Source organism: Ciona robusta, chromosome 12, assembly GCF_009617815.1.
Source record: "Ciona robusta chromosome 12, ASM961781v2".
Lineage (NCBI taxonomy): Eukaryota > Metazoa > Chordata > Ascidiacea > Phlebobranchia > Cionidae > Ciona > Ciona robusta.
The window spans coordinates 7,542,268-7,560,449 of NC_143246.1; the positions used below are offsets into that span (position 1 = coordinate 7,542,268).

At 39.0% G+C, this 18,182-nt stretch overlaps 3 protein-coding genes across 3 annotated transcripts; 2 read left to right on the forward strand and 1 right to left on the reverse strand.

Annotated features, from left to right (window-relative positions):
* Positions 1-8: 8 nt before the first annotated feature.
* LOC149727394 (hemocyanin, beta-C chain unit D-like) lies at positions 9-9,755 on the reverse strand. The gene is made up of 10 exons (XM_089889637.1): positions 9,145-9,755; positions 2,757-2,864; positions 2,575-2,697; positions 2,352-2,513; positions 2,186-2,292; positions 1,978-2,122; positions 1,666-1,855; positions 1,284-1,413; positions 848-1,048; positions 9-598 (listed from the first exon to the last, which is right to left on the reverse strand). Exons 1-10 carry the CDS (start codon positions 9,200-9,202, stop codon positions 257-259), a joined length of 1,566 nt encoding a protein of 521 aa, XP_089745763.1. The 5' UTR covers positions 9,203-9,755; the 3' UTR covers positions 9-256.
* Positions 9,756-10,174: 419 nt separating this feature from the next.
* On the forward strand, positions 10,175-13,597 carry LOC149727395 (inactive ribosomal protein S6 kinase delta-1-like). The gene has a single exon (XM_089889612.1). The coding sequence runs from the start codon at positions 10,280-10,282 to the stop codon at positions 12,845-12,847; it is 2,568 nt and encodes an 855-aa protein (XP_089745738.1). The 5' UTR covers positions 10,175-10,279; the 3' UTR covers positions 12,848-13,597.
* LOC149727396 (coiled-coil domain-containing protein 174-like) lies at positions 13,568-18,032 on the forward strand. Its single transcript, XM_089889691.1, has 12 exons — positions 13,568-13,683; positions 14,074-14,218; positions 14,427-14,505; positions 14,726-14,786; positions 14,900-14,978; positions 15,175-15,268; positions 15,614-15,740; positions 16,087-16,229; positions 16,419-16,532; positions 16,943-17,030; positions 17,262-17,684; positions 17,740-18,032. Exons 1-12 carry the CDS (start codon positions 13,617-13,619, stop codon positions 17,982-17,984), a joined length of 1,665 nt encoding a protein of 554 aa, XP_089745817.1. The 5' UTR covers positions 13,568-13,616; the 3' UTR covers positions 17,985-18,032.
* Positions 18,033-18,182: the final 150 nt, after the last annotated feature.

Consider the following 18,182-nt stretch of genomic DNA (forward strand, 5'->3'; position numbering starts at 1 on the left):
TACAAATGAAAGATAACAAAATGATTTTTTATTTCTTGCTGTACTAATCTCAAATCAGCTGCACACACGATAAACACAATGACACAAAAGAAATAACAATACGTTTTCTTTGGCAAAACAAAACAGATTATTTCACCACAAACAAAATCTACGCAGTAAGTTTTAGTCGGGTTACAAAAAAATCGGACTTAGTCGGAGACTAGATTGGACAGTTCACTAACATCAGCGTTACAGAGTATTAGTTGCAATAGATGGGTTAGGTCGTGCACCCTTTTATGGTCATAAGGGGTTGATTGGGTTTATCACCCACGGTAATCCCAATGTGCGAGAAATAGGGGATGCTCTTCCCATAATATTTACTTTTGTAACTCTGCTTTAAATCTTTGAGAAGAAGTTTCCAATCTCTTCTAGCAAGATCAAACGTGTCGTACTTATACCCAAACAATTCTTGGTAATAATAAGAATTGCTGACGGTCCACGAGTCTTTGTTTAACGTGACGTAACTTGGGTTCATTGAAGCGTTACAAAACGGGGACATCGGCCAATCCCATGACCCAGAAACATCTGGCTGTTTGTTGAAATCAAAGAAATCATCTTTCTAAAATAAAAACAAATTTCAGACAAAAATAACATGCAAAGCTTGTTGAGTCCAACTCATTAATTTAGATATAACTCGACAGTGAGCATGAGGTATATGAATACACCATGTGTATCTGGTTTATAAGAATACACCCATGTTATAACTCAACAGTGAGCATTAGGTGTATGAATACATCATGTGTGTCTGGTGTATAAGAACACAGCCATGATATTACATTACAAGATAAATAAATAACATCTTACCAACCTTGTAAGGATCCAAAAAACTATCTTTTGTCCAATCTTGTGTTCCTAAAACTTGCCTTAGTTTTTGGTACAAAGCATACACCCTATCTATTTGGCTGTGGTGCAAGAAGAATGTTGGATCGAAACAAGAGTATTCGGTAGTGAGCATGCTGTAGGTACAGTTAATACCAGTACCTTTATCAACGCACATACAGTTGTGGATCTGGAAGTTTATTCTTTTAATATCATGAACTACACTTTATTCTATGCAGGAAAAGTTTTATAGCAAGGCATGTGATAGGATTTAAGACAAAGTTAGACCATTACTCCAACAACTTTATGAACTAATTATAAAGTTTAAAAATTAAAAAAGAAATGAGTCAGTAAAGTTGAATGGAAATACTCAGAGCAAGATATTATCCCCGACGAACAATTGAACAATGAATATTTATACTGACCTGAGAATGAGAACGAAACTCAGTCATATCAAACATTTTATAACTTGGCATGTTAACAGCTTGTATGAGGTTCTTGAGCATCAAGTCATGAATAAGGTAGCCAGCTTTTTTAACCGACCGATAGTTATATCTGAAAACATAAAGATTATCCACATCTACACTAACATGCTGAACAGCGCTGGGTGTAGCCTACTGGTTAATAATTGGAAAAATGGCAAATAAAAGTATAATGCTAAATTGTTTGTTCCTTTCTTTACACCGAGCAAGCTACACTGTAGAGTAAACGGCGTAAACGCCAATTAAAAAAAAACAACTAAGGAAAAATATCTACATTGAACAATGCTGGGTGAAGACAATTTTTACTTAAAATATCAAAACTTACAGTGTTTTATTGTTAACTGGTGCGTGACTCTGTATATAAGTTCTGTAAAATGGATTGGGAACATATTCCTTCAATATGGGATCATAAATGGTTGGGTTCTTCACTAAATCTGGAAGTCCTTTGTAAATAGGATCCGTCCAATCCCAGTAAGGAATTCCAAGCGTTTTGTTTTTCATGTGACGAGATAAACCTGAAAATAACAAACAGTTCTTATCAATATCATATAAAACACAATGTATAACTTACATGCAGTACGACATGAAGCTACAATAAGCTTTGAACCCTGTACCCTTAACTTTGTTACCTACTCACCAAGTTCTAATTGCACCATGATCAGTCTATGCCATGGTAGAAACATAGGATGCTGATGCCAACTGCAATGACCATTTTTATGGCCTTTAATGCCATGTTTATACCATGGGCATTTATGAGGCCATCCATGCCATTTGACCGTGTTCTAAAACCAAACAATATATCAGTACAACTAATACTGTTACACAAGCTGTTCACTATCACTTACAAGATATCCAAAGAGCGAATGATCTTGTTTAAATTTAGTGAATCCTTGAATGAAATCATGAAGTTCTTCATCGGTCAGATCCAAGAGGTTTTTACGAATTCGAAAATCTAGAAGGTTGTTTAACAAGATTGCTAACTACCAGTACAAACCAACATAACCAACTTACCACTGGTAACTTTTGAACACGATCTTGATTGGCTACCAGCACCCGCACATCTATTATTCGCAGATCTTCCTAACTTGGTCTTACAAAGTCGTCCTCTGTGTTGCACCCCACCCCACTCAGATACAATGCATGAACTCCAACTTGACCATTCACCAAACCGGACTAGAAACAGAAATTCGCGGTAAAAAGCAAACTAAATAAGTTGCAACCAATCCCTTTATACCTCTTGTACACGACTCTCCATCGGTTGATAAAATATAACCTCGTCTACATGTACAACTACAACAACCTGTTTGAAGCGTCCATACCTTCCCATGTTGACAACGTTGAAGGCAAGACTTTGAATCTGCATCAACAAAACCACGTGGTGTAAAGCCCGCCAAAAACATAAAAATGCTATACTACCTGTACAATTGGGGTTCAAAATCGCTTTTACTTTTGTATCGAACTTGAGATCGCTAAAAGAGAAGATGTTTTCAGGTTTCGCAAAGTGTATCGTCGTGGGAAATTTTTCTGAGAGTAAGAAAAATGCATTTACTATAGATTTAGCAGCATACTTTTTTATTTGCTAATTTTCCTAATTATTAACCCGTAGTTTTATAGTGTGTTTTAACGATTGTCGTTTTGTTGCTAATTTCCTTCTCTTTCTGTTTTTAATTGATTTGAGCTTCGCTACCGCGTTTAAAAATCTAAATAAAACTTTTTGCCGTGTAACACATTTTTCATTTGTATATAGTTTAATAGTGTTACTTATTTATTTGGTTCGTATAAAATCAGGTACACACACAGTATAGCAGCAAATACGTCCGGCCAGTACAATCACAATCAAGAAGTGCCAACCGTTTAATCTGGATAACCGGCCAGCCGACACGTGGTGTTACGTGGCTATCACCACGTGATCGCTTGCCAAGAATGCGGCAAGAGACGCCGTACTTAATTAGGCGCGGGCAATCACCCGCGGGCTCAACAATGATTACTCGGATTGTTACACTCTCCCCCTCCCACGAAAAAAAAAAAGAAGACATAAAAGACAATACAGCAATGCAAAATACAACTACAGAATCGCGGTAGCGAAGTGTGACGAAATGATATCAGCGGGTTCACGTACAAAGATAGTACTATTACTAGTTTAGCATAAAAAAAATGATGTTTGCAAATTCACACAGGTGTAAAATAAATACAAAACAGAACAATTGAAAAAGTGGGGTGAAGTATGTACAATTACACACAATTTCACAAGTACTATGCCATTTTGGGAGACAAAGCCAATAATTTAAACCGTGGCATTATTCATTATTCGTTTTCATATACATAACAAATGTGACAAAAAACAAACGTGAAATAAAAAAAATAAAAAAATCTCATCAGGACCAAAACAACACTAAAAATAGGGCATTCCCACACATACACGTGAAACACACGAAACTAATATTACTAGGTGACGTAATTCGACAAAAACGAAGGCGGTCGAACATCACGTTGCGGTCGCGTCGACTGCTGGCGAATGGTGCGCGGTTCGCCACTCGGTTCGCCACTCGGTTCACTAGTAGGAAACATGTATACACCACGTTTGGGTAATATGTTTCTCGTTACCCTTTTCGTCATCAGTTCGTTACTTCGTTGTAATTCAGTGTAATCACCGCGACTTCGCTTCAAACGATTGTAGTGTACTCGCTGTCGATTCGATCCGTTTGGTTTTTCGATCACATAGTTGACCGGCGGGTCAACATCTACTACCATATATGGTCCCTTATACGGAAGATGGAATTTCTTCTTTTCTTGTGGGTCTAACACGGTGTTCTGAAGAAGAACCTGATCTCCAATGTTAAAGTTCTCTGGTTTTGTAGTCCGCTTGTCGTAGCGATCCTTCATTGCCTTCCTTCGTCCTATCATTCTCGACTTCACCACTTGATGAACTAGGATCATACGGTCCTGTAGGTCTTTCATCGCGAATGCAGACGGAAGGAATGAACCTCTGCCAACCATTAGGTCACTTGGCAATCGCAACTCGCGGCCTGTAACCAAGTAGTGGGGTGATACACCTGTCTCTTCATGCTTACTTGCGTTGTAGGTAGCACAAATCGAAGACACTGCTTCGTCCCAAGAAAGTGGATCGTTCTGCACATAATTCTTTAACATAGCAATTATTGTCCGGTTATTGCGTTCGACACCACCGTTGCCCATCGGATGGTAGCTTGTAGTTTTGGATTGCTTGCAGCCCAACAACTTAACTAGTTCTTGAAACAGAGCACTTTGGAAGTTTCCACCTTGATCGGAATGTATACGTTCGGGTACACCATGCACAGTTATCCATTGGTGGTAGAAGTTCCACGCAGTTTCATTGGCTGTTTGTGATTTCATTGGCCACGCCTGCATGTACTTGCTGTATACGTCACAGGCAACCAAGATATATTTGTTACCATTTGTTGAAGTTGGTAACCCGCCCAAGACATCAATTTCCACACGTTGGAATGGAGAATATTCATCGGATGGAACCAACTCGGCTCTTGGGCGTTTGGTCGGTTCCTTTCTTAGATCACACATCGTACATTTTTGACAATACTCTGCGGTGTCTTGCCTCCACCGAGCCCAGTAAAATCGTTGTGATAGCTTTGCTGATGTGCGATCAAATCCCAAATGACCACCGCCATGAGCCGAATCGTGCAATGAAAGGAGTACTTTGTCTCTCAACTGTTCTGGAACAACAAGTTGTAACTTTGTGTTTGTTAATTTATCTTCACTTTTACGATATAAACATTTATCAATAATGACCAGTTCACCATAAATCGCCCAGTAGTGCCGAAGATCTCTCGAGCAATTTTTAACATTTTTAAATGGGGGTCGTATACCTGATTTAACCCATTGTTTCACAGTATTTAAGTTGTCGTTGGAATTTTGGGCCATTTCTATAAATTCCAATGACCACCCGATGCTGTTCCTCAAATCAATAACGTTAACCTGTTCCGGGAGAGTGTTATTAACATAATTATGGTCAATGGAATATGGGTATTGGTTATCTGTATTGTTTACGACGGTTTTATTGTCTGGTTTACGGCTTAATGCATCTGCATTGCTGTGCTTTACTCCCGGCCGATGAACCAATTTGAATTTAAATTCAGCCAACAATTCGAACCAACGCGCGCATTGACCGTAGATTTCTTTAGATGTCCACATCCATCGCAATGCTGCATGGTCTGTGCGCAACAGAAATGATTTGTCCAAGTAACATCGAAACTTTTTAACCGCATGGACAATCGCTAAAAGTTCCTTACGCGTTGTAGAGTAATTACGCTCGGCTTTTGTCAGAGATCTGCTTGTGTACGCAATTGGGTGTTCTTCGCCATTAACGACCTGCGATAGCACTGCGCCTACTGCAGTATTAGAAGCGTCAGTATCCAGTAGAAATTGTTTTGTAAAGTCGGGGTACGCTAAGACAGGAGGTGATATTAATGCCGATTTCAACTTCGTGAACGAGCTTTCACACTCTTTGTTCCAAGCGAATTGTTTTGGTGTGAGCTTTGTAAGGTCGTACAACGGCGCGGCAACATTTGCGAACTCTTTTACAAATTTTCTGTAATACGATGCAAGTCCAAGGAATTGCCTAACTTCTTTAACGGATTTAGGTGAGGGCCAGGTTGCTATTGTGGAGGTTTTGTTTGGGTCACATGATACGCCCGCTTTTGATACGATATGCCCAAGGAATTTTACTTGTTTTTTAAGAAAGTTGCATTTGGATGGTTTCAGTTTTAGTCCATGAGAAATCAAGCGTTTTAATACTTGATCTAGACATTGCAGATGCTCTGTAAACGATTTGGCATATACAATAATGTCGTCCAGGTATGACAAGGCACCGTTCCATTCCACGCCATTAAGAACGATGCGCATTAACATTTGAAACGTTGCCGGTGCGTTAGCCAAGCCAAACGGCATTACATTAAAGTGGAACAACCCTTTGTGACACGTGAAAGCGGTTTTTTCACGATCTTGTTCTTTCATGGGTATTTGCCAGTATCCGGATTTTAAATCTAAGGTGGAAAAATATTGGCAGCCAGATAGTTCATCTAAACAATCATCTACGCGGGGGAGCGGATAACTGTCTTTTTTTGTGCATTGATTAAGCGATCTATAATCGACACAAAATCGCATGTCTCCATCTTTCTTTCGAACAAGAACGACCGGGCTTGACCAAGGGGAATTGGAGCTAGTTATAACGCCCGTATTTTTCATTTCATCAATAAGTTTAGCTACCTTTTTCTTGTGCTCATCCGACATTCTTCGTGGGTGATGTCTGACCGGTGTTGCGTTCTCCGTGTTAATTGTGTGGTTGATCGTAGATGTTTTTCCCAGTTCCTTATCAGACAGGGCGAAAGCGTTTCTGCGTCTTGTTATCAGATCGATCAACGCAGTTTGCTCAACCTGCGACAAAGCTGATAAATCTAAGTTCAATTCCTTCAATAGAACACTGATATCACCATCATCGGATGAAATTTCTATTGGGGTTTGCACTGATTTGCAAATTGTAAAAACATTGTCATAAAAGATGTTTTCTCCCACGATTGGAGAGAGTTTACCAACCACCACACCCGTAGGCAAGTACTTATCTGATGACGTGAAGTTTGCCATTTTTACGGTCACATTATCACCCATGGTTTTTGTTACGCAATTAGCGGTTACAATTTCATAGTTTTCTAAACAATTTTGACTACGTTCAATTATCACATCGTGGGTACCAGAGACACCAAGACTCTTAAATTTACACGGGATAACAATTTCTGTTAAAGCAGGTACTTTCACTGCTTCATTGAGGTAAATATCACAAGTTCTTAAAATACCCGATTTCTTTAACAATGGGAGAGTTCCTCCAGAAGCCGTCAATATCATATTCTTATAGTCGACAACACATTCATTAGATTCGATAAAATCCAGGCCGAGTATGCAAGTTTCAGTTACATCAGGGGAAACGAATGCTCTAAATTGAACTCTCACGCCAGCTACAAAGAATTGAAAAAGGGATGTACCATCCATAGGGATATTATTTCCACCTGCACCCACAAATAGCATATTAGGAGGGGACCCAGACAACTTATGACCGTTCAATAGATCAAAGAATTTTCTAGATATGACTGTGACCGTAGCACCAGTATCTACTAAAGCATATACGGGCTTGTTATTTATATTTATTCTAGCATACCGGTGTTGTTCTCCAGCGATGGTGTGAATTCGATGCCGAGTGATTGCTGGGTTGTTCTCTTCGATGGGTCGGTAGGGTTGTCGCGATTGTCCGTAGCCACGCCAGTGTCGTTTACGTTGGCAGTTTCTGCTAATGTGGCCTCTAACACCACAGTTGAAACAAGTTCTTAAATCTCTTTCAGCAGGTCGTGCGTCGTTTGCTATTTGGTTATGGTTGTGGTGTTGTCTGCGCAATTCCTCCATTTGTTCTTGTAATTGTGTGATCAAGAGTCGTAGGTCCGCCGTTTCCTTTCTTTCATTAGATATAACTGTAACGGATTGACTGATAGGTGCTCGCTCTTCTTTGCCGAGTAGCTTTTTGGCTATTTCGATAAAACTTGGTTGTAATTTGTTTTCGGAACATTGCAGTAATTGTTCAGCCTGATTGCGATTTCTTAACCCATTGATGAGCATGTTGTACATGACGTCATTTCGGATCTGTTTGTCCGATTCACGTGGATATGCCATTTCACCGAGGTTTGTAAGAGCGGTTACAAAACTTCTTCCCGACTCACCGATCGCTTGATTTCTCGAAAATATTTGCTGTCTGGCTTTCGCACACTGATCAATGCCGCAAACCACTTCTTGCGCGCGTTTCTTAAGATCTTCGTAACTCAGATTTTGCAGGACTCCATCGATTGGCCGCATGTCGAACTTCGTCTCGTCTGGCAGACTTGAAAGAAAAGCATGTTTCTTGGTTGCTTCGTTTGCGCTCACACTGTCGCAAAAACTTTCAAATGTTAACAGAAAAGAGTTAAAATTCCCTCCTAGTTCATAATTAGGCGGTGGGTAAAAAAAGTTCATTCTAAAATCGTCTTGCTTAAAATCTTCTTGCTTAAAATCTTTTTACTTAAAATCTTCTTGCTATACTGTGCGGCCCGTCTGTGGTCACCAGTGTTACTTATTTATTTGGTTCGTATAAAATCAGGTACACACACAGTATAGCAGCAAATACGTCCGGCCAGTACAATCACAATCAAGAAGTGCCAACCGTTTAATCTGGATAACCGGCCAGCCGACACGTGGTGTTACGTGGCTATCACCACGTGATCGCTTGCCAAGAATGCGGCAAGAGACGCCGTACTTAATTAGGCGCGGGCAATCACCCGCGGGCTCAACAATGATTACTCGGATTGTTACAATAATACGCCTTCTTTTTTATTTATATATTAAATTATAGTACAATGAATGCAATAAATGATATAACTTAATGAAAGTAGTGTATGACTGTCTATTGTTGTCCAATATATAAAACGAGTTGAACATCCTGTTGGCCAATAAAATATAATGTTTTCAATTTTCGTGGAACCCGGTTTTATAGTGCTGATGGTTATCCGAGTTTCCAGTAACTTTTCCACGAGTTAAATCACATAGCCTACAAACTCTGTATTGTGTTTATACAATAATCTGTATAATGTATATTACTGACACGTATACCAATAGAATAACTGAAAGAAAAAAACGCATAGACTCCTTATTTTTTAGGAATATATTTATGATTTATATATTCCAGAATGTTTTATTAATATTTATCTTCTATTATTACGTAATAAACGTTACTTACTTTGTCGTGACAAACCGAACTGTGACGTCATCAAACAAAGGAGAAACAATATTTTCATATTTTCGAAATCTATATTAGCCAAACATATATCTGTAGCAATATTATGGCATGAGAAGTCTATATAGGAATCATCTACTCTGGCCCAATCACTACAAAGTCTAACTGTATATAATACATTACCATGCTAAAGCTGATAATAGCTCTATAACGCAAAGCTAAAGCCAACGAAGTGTTTATTACCAAGGCACTAAAATGCAAAAACTGTCCGACTTTTTCCATCTAATCGAGTGCCTATCCTATAAGCCATTTCCCGGGTGAGCTCCTTGTGTTTTGTACTTGTTGTTATGCCGTGGTAACTTTATAAGTATTACAACATATTAAAACTATCTTCGCTACTAAACTTTGAATATTAGACCTACACTTACAAAATAACTTTTACATTCATGTATGTGCTTACAATAAACATGTAGTTTAAATGTAACATGCAAGCCAACATAGTTTTAATACATTGTCTCCCTTAAAATATTAAATGAATTACTAGCACAACTGAACGTAATTGGACCGACGCTTACACATACATATAGAACCGCACCCGTTTATAAAAAGTAAATAAGCGATTCCAGTAAATTACTTGGTAAAAAAGGAACTTTTAACAATATAATACAAGGCATAGAGGAATTGTTGCAGAGCCGACTGTTTCCTGTCCAGTGCAGTTTCATTCGTGAATGTTTTTGTTGTATATTCACCAATGTGATTAAAAACAACTCCGTTTCTTTGTTTCAGCACAGTCACACATAACTAGAATACAGATCGATTTCAAAACATACCTTGTTTACCCTTATTTTAAAATAGAAGAACTCATTGAATTTTTGCTGTATTACAACTGTGGTCTACGACAGATACGGCCATATAAGTCGGTTTTGACTGGTCCGAGCTAACAGGTTCTCTATTTTTTTTTTAAATTGCTTATTATTATCTATGCAGTACAGCTCTCTTTTTATTATTTTTTTTGTGATAGTATTTATTCGGCATCACTGACCCTTGATGTTGTCCGCCCGGATTTTGACAAAATGACGGAGGTTGTTTGAGTGGCAGATTGTTGTGTTAAACTTTCAGCCGTCACAACACCCATAGCATGGACGCTCAAAAGCAAAATAACGTTACTTACCAAGTAGTATCGGCACAAAACCACAATGCAGGCTTCACTTTGTATAAAATATTAATTAAAGAATACAAAACGTCTGGTCCACTGGACCATGTAACTGAAAGTATTGTTTGGAAAAGATATAACGATTTCAAAACCCTTCATCGTGAACTGTTTGTGCTGCATAGGGAACTGTATCTTCCAGGCCGATTCCCGTTTTTCGTGAAACCCAAGCTTTTTGGCCGTTTTGACCAAAAAGTGGTCGACGAACGAATGAAATGCGCGCAAGAATTGTTAGATTTTGCGAATCAACACAAAGCGTTGTATCGGTCGTCATCGTTTAAGCAATTCTTTGTCCACGCAAAACCGCTGGAAAATGCAAGTGAGGTGAGAAAACTAAAAGAGAAACCAATCGCACCAAAAGTTTTGGAAACTGAGGTCAAAACTGAGGCTGAGGTTGGTGAAGTAAGGACGGCATCAAGTTTGGCGTTAGACGCCGCTGATTTTATGATTTTTGACCCCTTTTCCCATCAAAATAACGATGAAAACATAGACGTGGCTGCTCAGAACGAATGGTGCGGCCTTGTGCAGAACTTTAATGATTTTGGGCCAAGTATGTTACCTGTGACAACAAGTGGAACACCAGTGAATCAAGCAAAACCAGACCTACCTACAATTGAAGATGGTTTCTCCCATATTGGGGTAACATCAACCCCAGTAAAGGACCCCACCCCCCATGAGAGACTACATCATAAACAGACCAACCCTCGCTCCAATGGAGTCGGTTGTACCTCTGATGTTTCAACGGAGAAAGAAATCATTTTGAAGCCGAAAATAACGAGAACTAGCAGCATAGAAATAGCAAGAGACGAGCATCGTAAGTCGTCCAAAGCGAGAGCGTATCTTAACAAAGTGCGGGAAAGTTTGCCGGATATATTTGATGATAAAACTGATGACCGTGATACGAGTGTTCCTCATAGACACACTTCGAACAATTTCCGTAAAATTGCGAGCGCGTACGAGTTGCGACCAGAAACTAATAAATCGAATGAAACTTCGAAAAGTTTCATGGATTTAAAACGATTTTTTACTGATTCCGATTCAGACAAAATTGAGCGAATTCCATCGTACCGACATTCTTCTGTCGATTTGTTGAATTATAAAGTTTTGGGTTTGACGGGAGAAGTTATACTTGTAATAGATGTTGAAACAAACATGACATATGCCATGAAAGTAATCCTTAAGTCAAGCAGGAAGAATTATCGCGTTCGAAAAGCTGTGATACCAACCAATGTACCTTACATGGTTCGACTGCATCGGTATTTTAGTTTAGAGAACTGTATTTGTTTAATATTGGAGTATGCTGAGGGGGGGAGGTTATGGGATCAGTTGGCATCGTATAGTGTTCCTTGTGAGGAAGAAGATCAATGTCCGGATGTTAGGACTAAAGATGAGGAGCAACCTCCCACTGAAGATGCAGGAAATAATGAAACTGCGAAAGAAAACGAAGATAAAGTTCCGGAAGAGGTTTTGGAGGAAGATTTAGAAGAGGAAGGGAAGAAAGATGTCGTTGGGAGCAAATCGCTTCCGGAGGTAAGTTCTCGGATGTTTACTATCGATAGCGTGAGTTTAAGTGATGAAGAATCCGGGTCCTCCGATGAGGTGGAGCAAGAAGATAACGCTTTCCTCCTCAGTGAGCAGGATTTATCTTTAGTTGCGATGCAGAACGATCCATTGTGTAATCGGAGTCCCTCGTTGTTAAGGATTCGCGCGGATACTTCGTCTCCGTGTTTATCCAACACTAGTAGCGTGGATGAAGGAGTTTGTAATATAAAGAAAGATACGACCGATGTTGATGAGCATGGGATCTCAACTGCAGATGCGAGCGTGATATTTTCGAGGTCGAACTCGGCTGCGATGTTCGAGTTAAAAGATGAGGAAGATCATAAGATGGAGAAAACACAAGATGAGGTTGGAGAGAGATCACCGTTTGATGTTTTCAGGAGGATGGAGTCCTCAGTGAGGAAGATTTATCGAATCCCGGAGTCTGTGACGAAACAATGGAGTGCTGAGGTCATCGTTGCCATAGGGACACTACATTCGGTCGGGATACTCTGTCGGAACCTCAACCCTAATAATATTCTGCTGAGTAATGATGGTAGAATACGACTCAGCTACTTTGGGAAGTGGAAACACGTTGAAAGATCGCCAGGGTTCTTGGAAAAATATTCCGAATATTCTGCTCCGGAAATTACGAGCGTTATTTATAAAAAAACAGAGGCATGTGATTGGTGGAGCCTTGGTGCGATTATCTATGAACTCATTGTCGGTAAATCATTATTAGAAGCCCACCCATTTGGTATCGGCTCCCATGTTACGCTACACTTTCCCGCTTTTGTATCGGATGAAGCAAAGTCCCTGCTACAAGGGCTGCTGCAGTTTTATCCAACGGAGAGGTTGGGGTACGGGGTTCGAGGCCTCGATGAGATAATGTGCCATCCATTTTACCATGGGGTGGATTGGAACAAACTGGTTGAGGATTATCGTAAATCACAGTAGCTAGGTGCTTGTACCAGGGGTGCGTTCATTTATTCTTCACATGTAGTGCAATAACTGAAGCATTTGTTTTGCTGTTTATCCCTGTGTTGTTTATATTGCCCTGAGTCAAAATATTTGTCTAGAATTTTTTCAACTGTTTTAGTGGGACATCCAAGGGGTATAACATGTTGTTTGTATCTTAATAATAAATATTGTTCTAAAATTCTTTATTGTTTAATGAGTTGGTATTTTCAACACAGTATAATGTTTCTATGAGAAAATGTTTTGCATTTTTTTATTGTTCAAAAAGTTTGTAAATGTTGGTCAGTATAATGTTGTTTCAATGTTTGCGTTACAGCTTACCTTGCTTCAGTATAAACGAACAAGTTTGTCCTATTTTAGTATTGAATGAGTAAAATATAGATAAAATTATTGCGAAGATTTTATGTTTTTGAACTTTTATTATGTCCATATTTCCAGGACTACCAGTGTTATTTATTTCTATGTTTTATTTGCATTACTAAGAAAAATTGTGCAGCACTGCTATCTAATTTCTGCATTTTGTCAAAGTTTTCAACATGAAATATAAGATCTTTATATCACAAATGATATCAAGTAACTTCCAGCATCCCCCAATTACTTCACAAACTCAATACAACCCCCCACTTTATAAATACTCGTTATAATAGAAGTATAATGGTGATGGTACTTGGTGGTGCGTTCAATGGTAGAATTAACACCTTTTAACTATTTATTTTTTTTAGAACTAAAGTAATATGTTTGATACATAATGATTAACTTAAAAGCTGAGTTGCTGAAGAAACAACATGAATATAAAGACAAGAATAATTCCAAAGGTGAATGTATACCTTATATTATGTATGATTAACGTGTTTTTGTAAATTACTTAACTCTACATGGTAATGGGTGGATAAAAGTGTTTCCGATTAAAATTATGTTATAGGGTACATTATATTATTACAGGGGTTCGTTCGATAAGAATAAACCTGCAAGTGGTTTGTATATTACTACTTTGTATTTAATACACCTTTATTATAAATGGCTCCTAACTGTACATGGTAATGGCAATGGGTAGATGAAATTGTTTTTGAATACAAATTTAGAATTATCTCATGTTATAGGGTGCGGTATATTTAAAATAAACAAACAAAATGTTTTTTAATGTGAGTGTTTTATATTTAGAGCCATTAAACCTCATATTTAATATAAAAAATTATTTTATGTAGAAATTCCTAAACCACTTCCATGGAAAAAGAACAAAGAGAAAGAGGAGAAGAGCAAAAGAGTGGGAGTGAGTAACAAAGGAGTGGAAAAGAGAAACAATCGAGATCTTGCTCATGAGGAGGAAAATAATAAACTTAACAAAGTGCAGTAAGTTGCTGTAATATAAAAGGTTGACTTATGTTCTTGCGGGGGTGAAATAATAATAACACCAATAATATGTAGTTATAATAATAACACCAATATGTAGTTATATTCAGTTATATCGACTGTCGTTTTGCTGTTAATACCTTTCTCTTTGTTTTTAAATATTTTTTGTCATTGTATTTTAAGAGATAATACAAATCATGTCATTCAGATCAATCTTAGAAGCAAAGACGCGAATGTACGAAAAGTTGACGTCGGGTGAAATAATCCCAGATAAAGATGACGCACAGGTTTGTATGTGTAAGCTAACATAGGTGGCAAACTATAAACACAGGGAGGCAGGAATAGTTAGACACAATCCTGTGAAACAAATCTAACTTATTGGATGTAATGTTTACTGATTAATGCAGTATAGAAATTTCTAGGGTTGACCTGCCCACCCTGCCACCCCAGGTTTGGCGCCTATGGTTTCTATGTTTAATATATGATGTTTATGTTGGTGTTCATCAGATGTTTATGGTAGATTTCGAACAAAAGTCGATTGATGCTTGGAGGAATAAAGCGGAGAAAGGTTTGTGATGTCGTAATAGTTATTGTGACATTTGATTGACAGGTGGTGTTTGATTGACAAGTTGTGTTTGATTGACAGGTTGTGTTTAATTGACAGCTAACTTTGATTGACAGGTGAATCATCGAAACCTGATGTTAAGGTGAAAGTGACGAATGAAGTTCAAAAAGTTATCGATAAAGCAAAGGATGAATGGTTTGTATGATTGGGCTGTTAGGTGTCTATAGAAACAAGCAGAGCCAAAGTATATTGCATTCACCACATTAATCAAAGGTTTCCTACGTGTTAACAATGTCACTCCAGATTTTGCTGCAAAAAGTTCAAAATAACATTACACCCATAGCTGCATACAATGTGTTTACAATTTGGATTCTAACCCCAATACAAACAGGGTGGAATACGTGGATAGTTTGGGCCGAACACGAACCTGTAAGGAATCAGAGCTTCATCTTCTGCAGAAGATTGATAAAAAACTTGACGGCAAGGTTTGAATATTTGGATGTGTGAGAATATGGCCATGGATGTCACATAGTGGTTACACTGGTTAGCACACCTTTAACCCACAAGTTACAATTGCCAATAAGTGTCTTGCCCAAGGTCACACATGTCGATGTCAATGGTAGCAGCGTCGGGCCCTAACTCTATGTTTACAATATGAGTGCTCTAACCTTCACAACCAATAAGTTAGATTTGTTTCACAGGCTTGTGTGTCTAACTATCTCTGCTTTTATAAAATGCCTGTACACGTGTACCTGTGCCACTAGTTTGACTTGTACATCTATTTTAATAGTTTATGTCACGTCACTATTTTGATGGTTCATGCTTGGCAGGGAGCATCAGGTCGTACTTTGATGTCGGAGGACATGAGGAGGGAGGAGGAGAGAGAACAATGGGAGGAAGAGGAGAGGAGCAAGATGGAGGAAGGTCCTCTTCATTATGAGAATTTAAGGGATGGAGGTAATTATGTGGTTGTTATGTCATAATGTGAGGTTGTTATGTCATAATGCTTATACAGTGGTCACATTGAATTCACTTTTTTATCATTGTAAGTTATCATTATATATACCTCATGCCTAAGCAGACAGCATACTGTTGGTAAAGATGCTGTAACTATCAGTTCAACTGCCTGTTAATATAAAAAGTACCTTGGCACTTATTTCCAGGGACATAGAAAATTATTATCAGGGACATAGAAACCTGTTGTTAGGTATCTATTCAAACAAGCTGAGCAATAAACACGCAACCATTGCTTGAATATATTAACTAAATATTGCCAGCGATTGAACCCATATTTGCCACCTAGAGGTTCGTGAGTTGGGCGTCGGTTATTATTCTTTCTCGGGCGATGCTGGGATGCGAGAAGAGCAGATGAGGAGGCTGGGGAGGATGAGGGAGGAGACGGAGGAGATGAAGAGGAGGAATAAAGAGAAGAAGGAGAAACAAAAGGTGGGGGTGTTTATGGGGTATAGAGTTTAGACCAGAGTTGCTCATTACCCCAACTTTGTATATGCACATTCTATTCTATATGGGTGAGGTCCTACAGTGAGGCACGCCATGGATCTGGGATTTAGGCCAGAGTTGGCTCATTGCCCCAAGTTTTTTTGACTAATGATATCACCATGGTCATTATTACAGAGTGCGCTGGAAACTCGATTGGAAAAAGTTCGTCAGAGAAGAGTGAAGAAATTGTTGGATCAAGGCAGGGAAATCCCCCAATCTTTGAGGGAGCCAGTCAAACTAGAACGAGAGGTTTGTCGTTACTTATCTTGTGTTAAAAATATTTCTGTTGCCTTTGCCATAATGTCACCCCTGTTTCAAAATACCAGCTTTCCTGGTGTCTTAATTTGCATGTTGCAGCTATTGTACGTTGCGTGTTTATTTTCTTTCAATTACATCGTTATGTTTGTTATAATTAGTTACAACTTTTTGTTATATTTTATTTTATTACAACTTGTTTTTTTTGTTATAATTGATTATTTCAGTATGAGTTATTGATATTACATTGTGGGTGAAAAAACATAGAGTATGATTTGAATTCTTACTTAGGTTAAAAATATTATTATTGTATCAAAATTACCCTGCTAGCATGAGTATGTTATACATGATTAAAATAATCCATAAAACATCGAATATGATTTAAAATATCCCACTAACCCCAGGTTGAAGAGAAGGAACCAGCAGCTCCTGTTGAGGAAGATGTTGCCGTGGTAACAACATCCGGAACAAGGGAGTGGGATGAAGGAAAAGGTGGGTTGGGGGTGATGGTGGGTGATGGGAAGTTAAGCCCCAATCCAAAGCCACAAGCCTAAAATGATTAAAAGCAACAAGCCTATTGTAATGTTTACTGATAAATGCAGAACAATCTAGGGTCGGCCTGCCTACCCTGCCACCCCAGATTTGGTGCCTATATTTATATTCCATGTTTGATTGACAGGTGACGTTTGGAGCCTATATTTATATTCCATGTTTGATTGACAGGTGATGTTTGGAGCCCCGCCCAACCCAAGAAACCACCAACAAGTTGGAAAGATCCTCGCGAGGAAAGACTAGATGAATTTGCTCCTCCTTCATCTTACTTCCAAGGAGCAAAGAGGAAAAACAATCATCCTGACCCTCTTGGACCCCCTGGTTCCTCAGGTCATTCTGAATCAAAACATCCAAAGATTGATGAACAAATTACCCAACAAACTATGCAAAGCAACCCACCCCAACCCCCTACTTATACACACCCACCCCAACCCCCTAACCAAACTTTACACCCACCCCCTACCTACCCACCCATGCTCCCACCCCCTTACCCCAACTGCCCCCCATTTAACCCACAAATACCCTCAAACCAACACACCTTCACCCCGATACACAATTACCCTACCCCAAATAACCCCATACCCCCTAACCAACCCCCAAACCTCGTAGCAATCACCCCACCCTAAATAACCCCATACCCCCTAACCAACCCCCAAACCTGGCAGCAATTACCCCACCCTAAATAACCCCATACCCCCTAACCAACCCCCTAAACCTGGTAGCGACGCAGAAAGAATCCACCGTCTATTGTCCCAAGTTTCCGAGGACCTCACCCACGCTGGACCCCCAAACCCAGCCCCCAAACCCTTCACCCCCACAAGTAAACCAATCTCTTTGAAAGTGAAACCAAAACCTCAACAAATATTAACAACCAAGTCGATTTTGGAGGAGTAAGGAGCAATATGCGATGTATGTTTGTTTTAATAAATATTTAAATATGAACTTTGGTGTAAGCATCAATTATTCCTTGTGTGGTTAGAACATCTATTGTAGTAAACATTGCATAAAGTTACCGGGAATTTGACCTCAGAAGTTAAAATACTACAGTTATCAGCGGCGTACTGGCAGCAGCATTGTAAATGGTAATACCAA

Coding starts and splice junctions, on each gene's coding strand:
- LOC149727394 (XM_089889637.1), bottom strand. CDS start 9,202: ATGAAAATATTGTTTCTCCTTTGTTTGATGACGTCACAGTTCGGTTTG. Junction 1,856..1,977: donor CATGGTGCAATTAGAACTTG/GTGAGTAGGTAA, acceptor TGTTATTTTCAG/GTTTATCTCGTCACATGAAA. Junction 1,049..1,283: donor AGTTTCGTTCTCATTCTCAG/GTCAGTATAAAT, acceptor ATAAACTTCCAG/ATCCACAACTGTATGTGCGT.
- LOC149727395 (XM_089889612.1), top strand. CDS start 10,280: ATGGACGCTCAAAAGCAAAATAACGTTACTTACCAAGTAGTATCGGCA.
- LOC149727396 (XM_089889691.1), top strand. CDS start 13,617: ATGATTAACTTAAAAGCTGAGTTGCTGAAGAAACAACATGAATATAAA. Junction 14,506..14,725: donor CAGATAAAGATGACGCACAG/GTTTGTATGTGT, acceptor GGTGTTCATCAG/ATGTTTATGGTAGATTTCGA. Junction 17,685..17,739: donor CCCCATACCCCCTAACCAAC/CCCCAAACCTCG, acceptor CCCCCTAACCAA/CCCCCAAACCTGGCAGCAAT.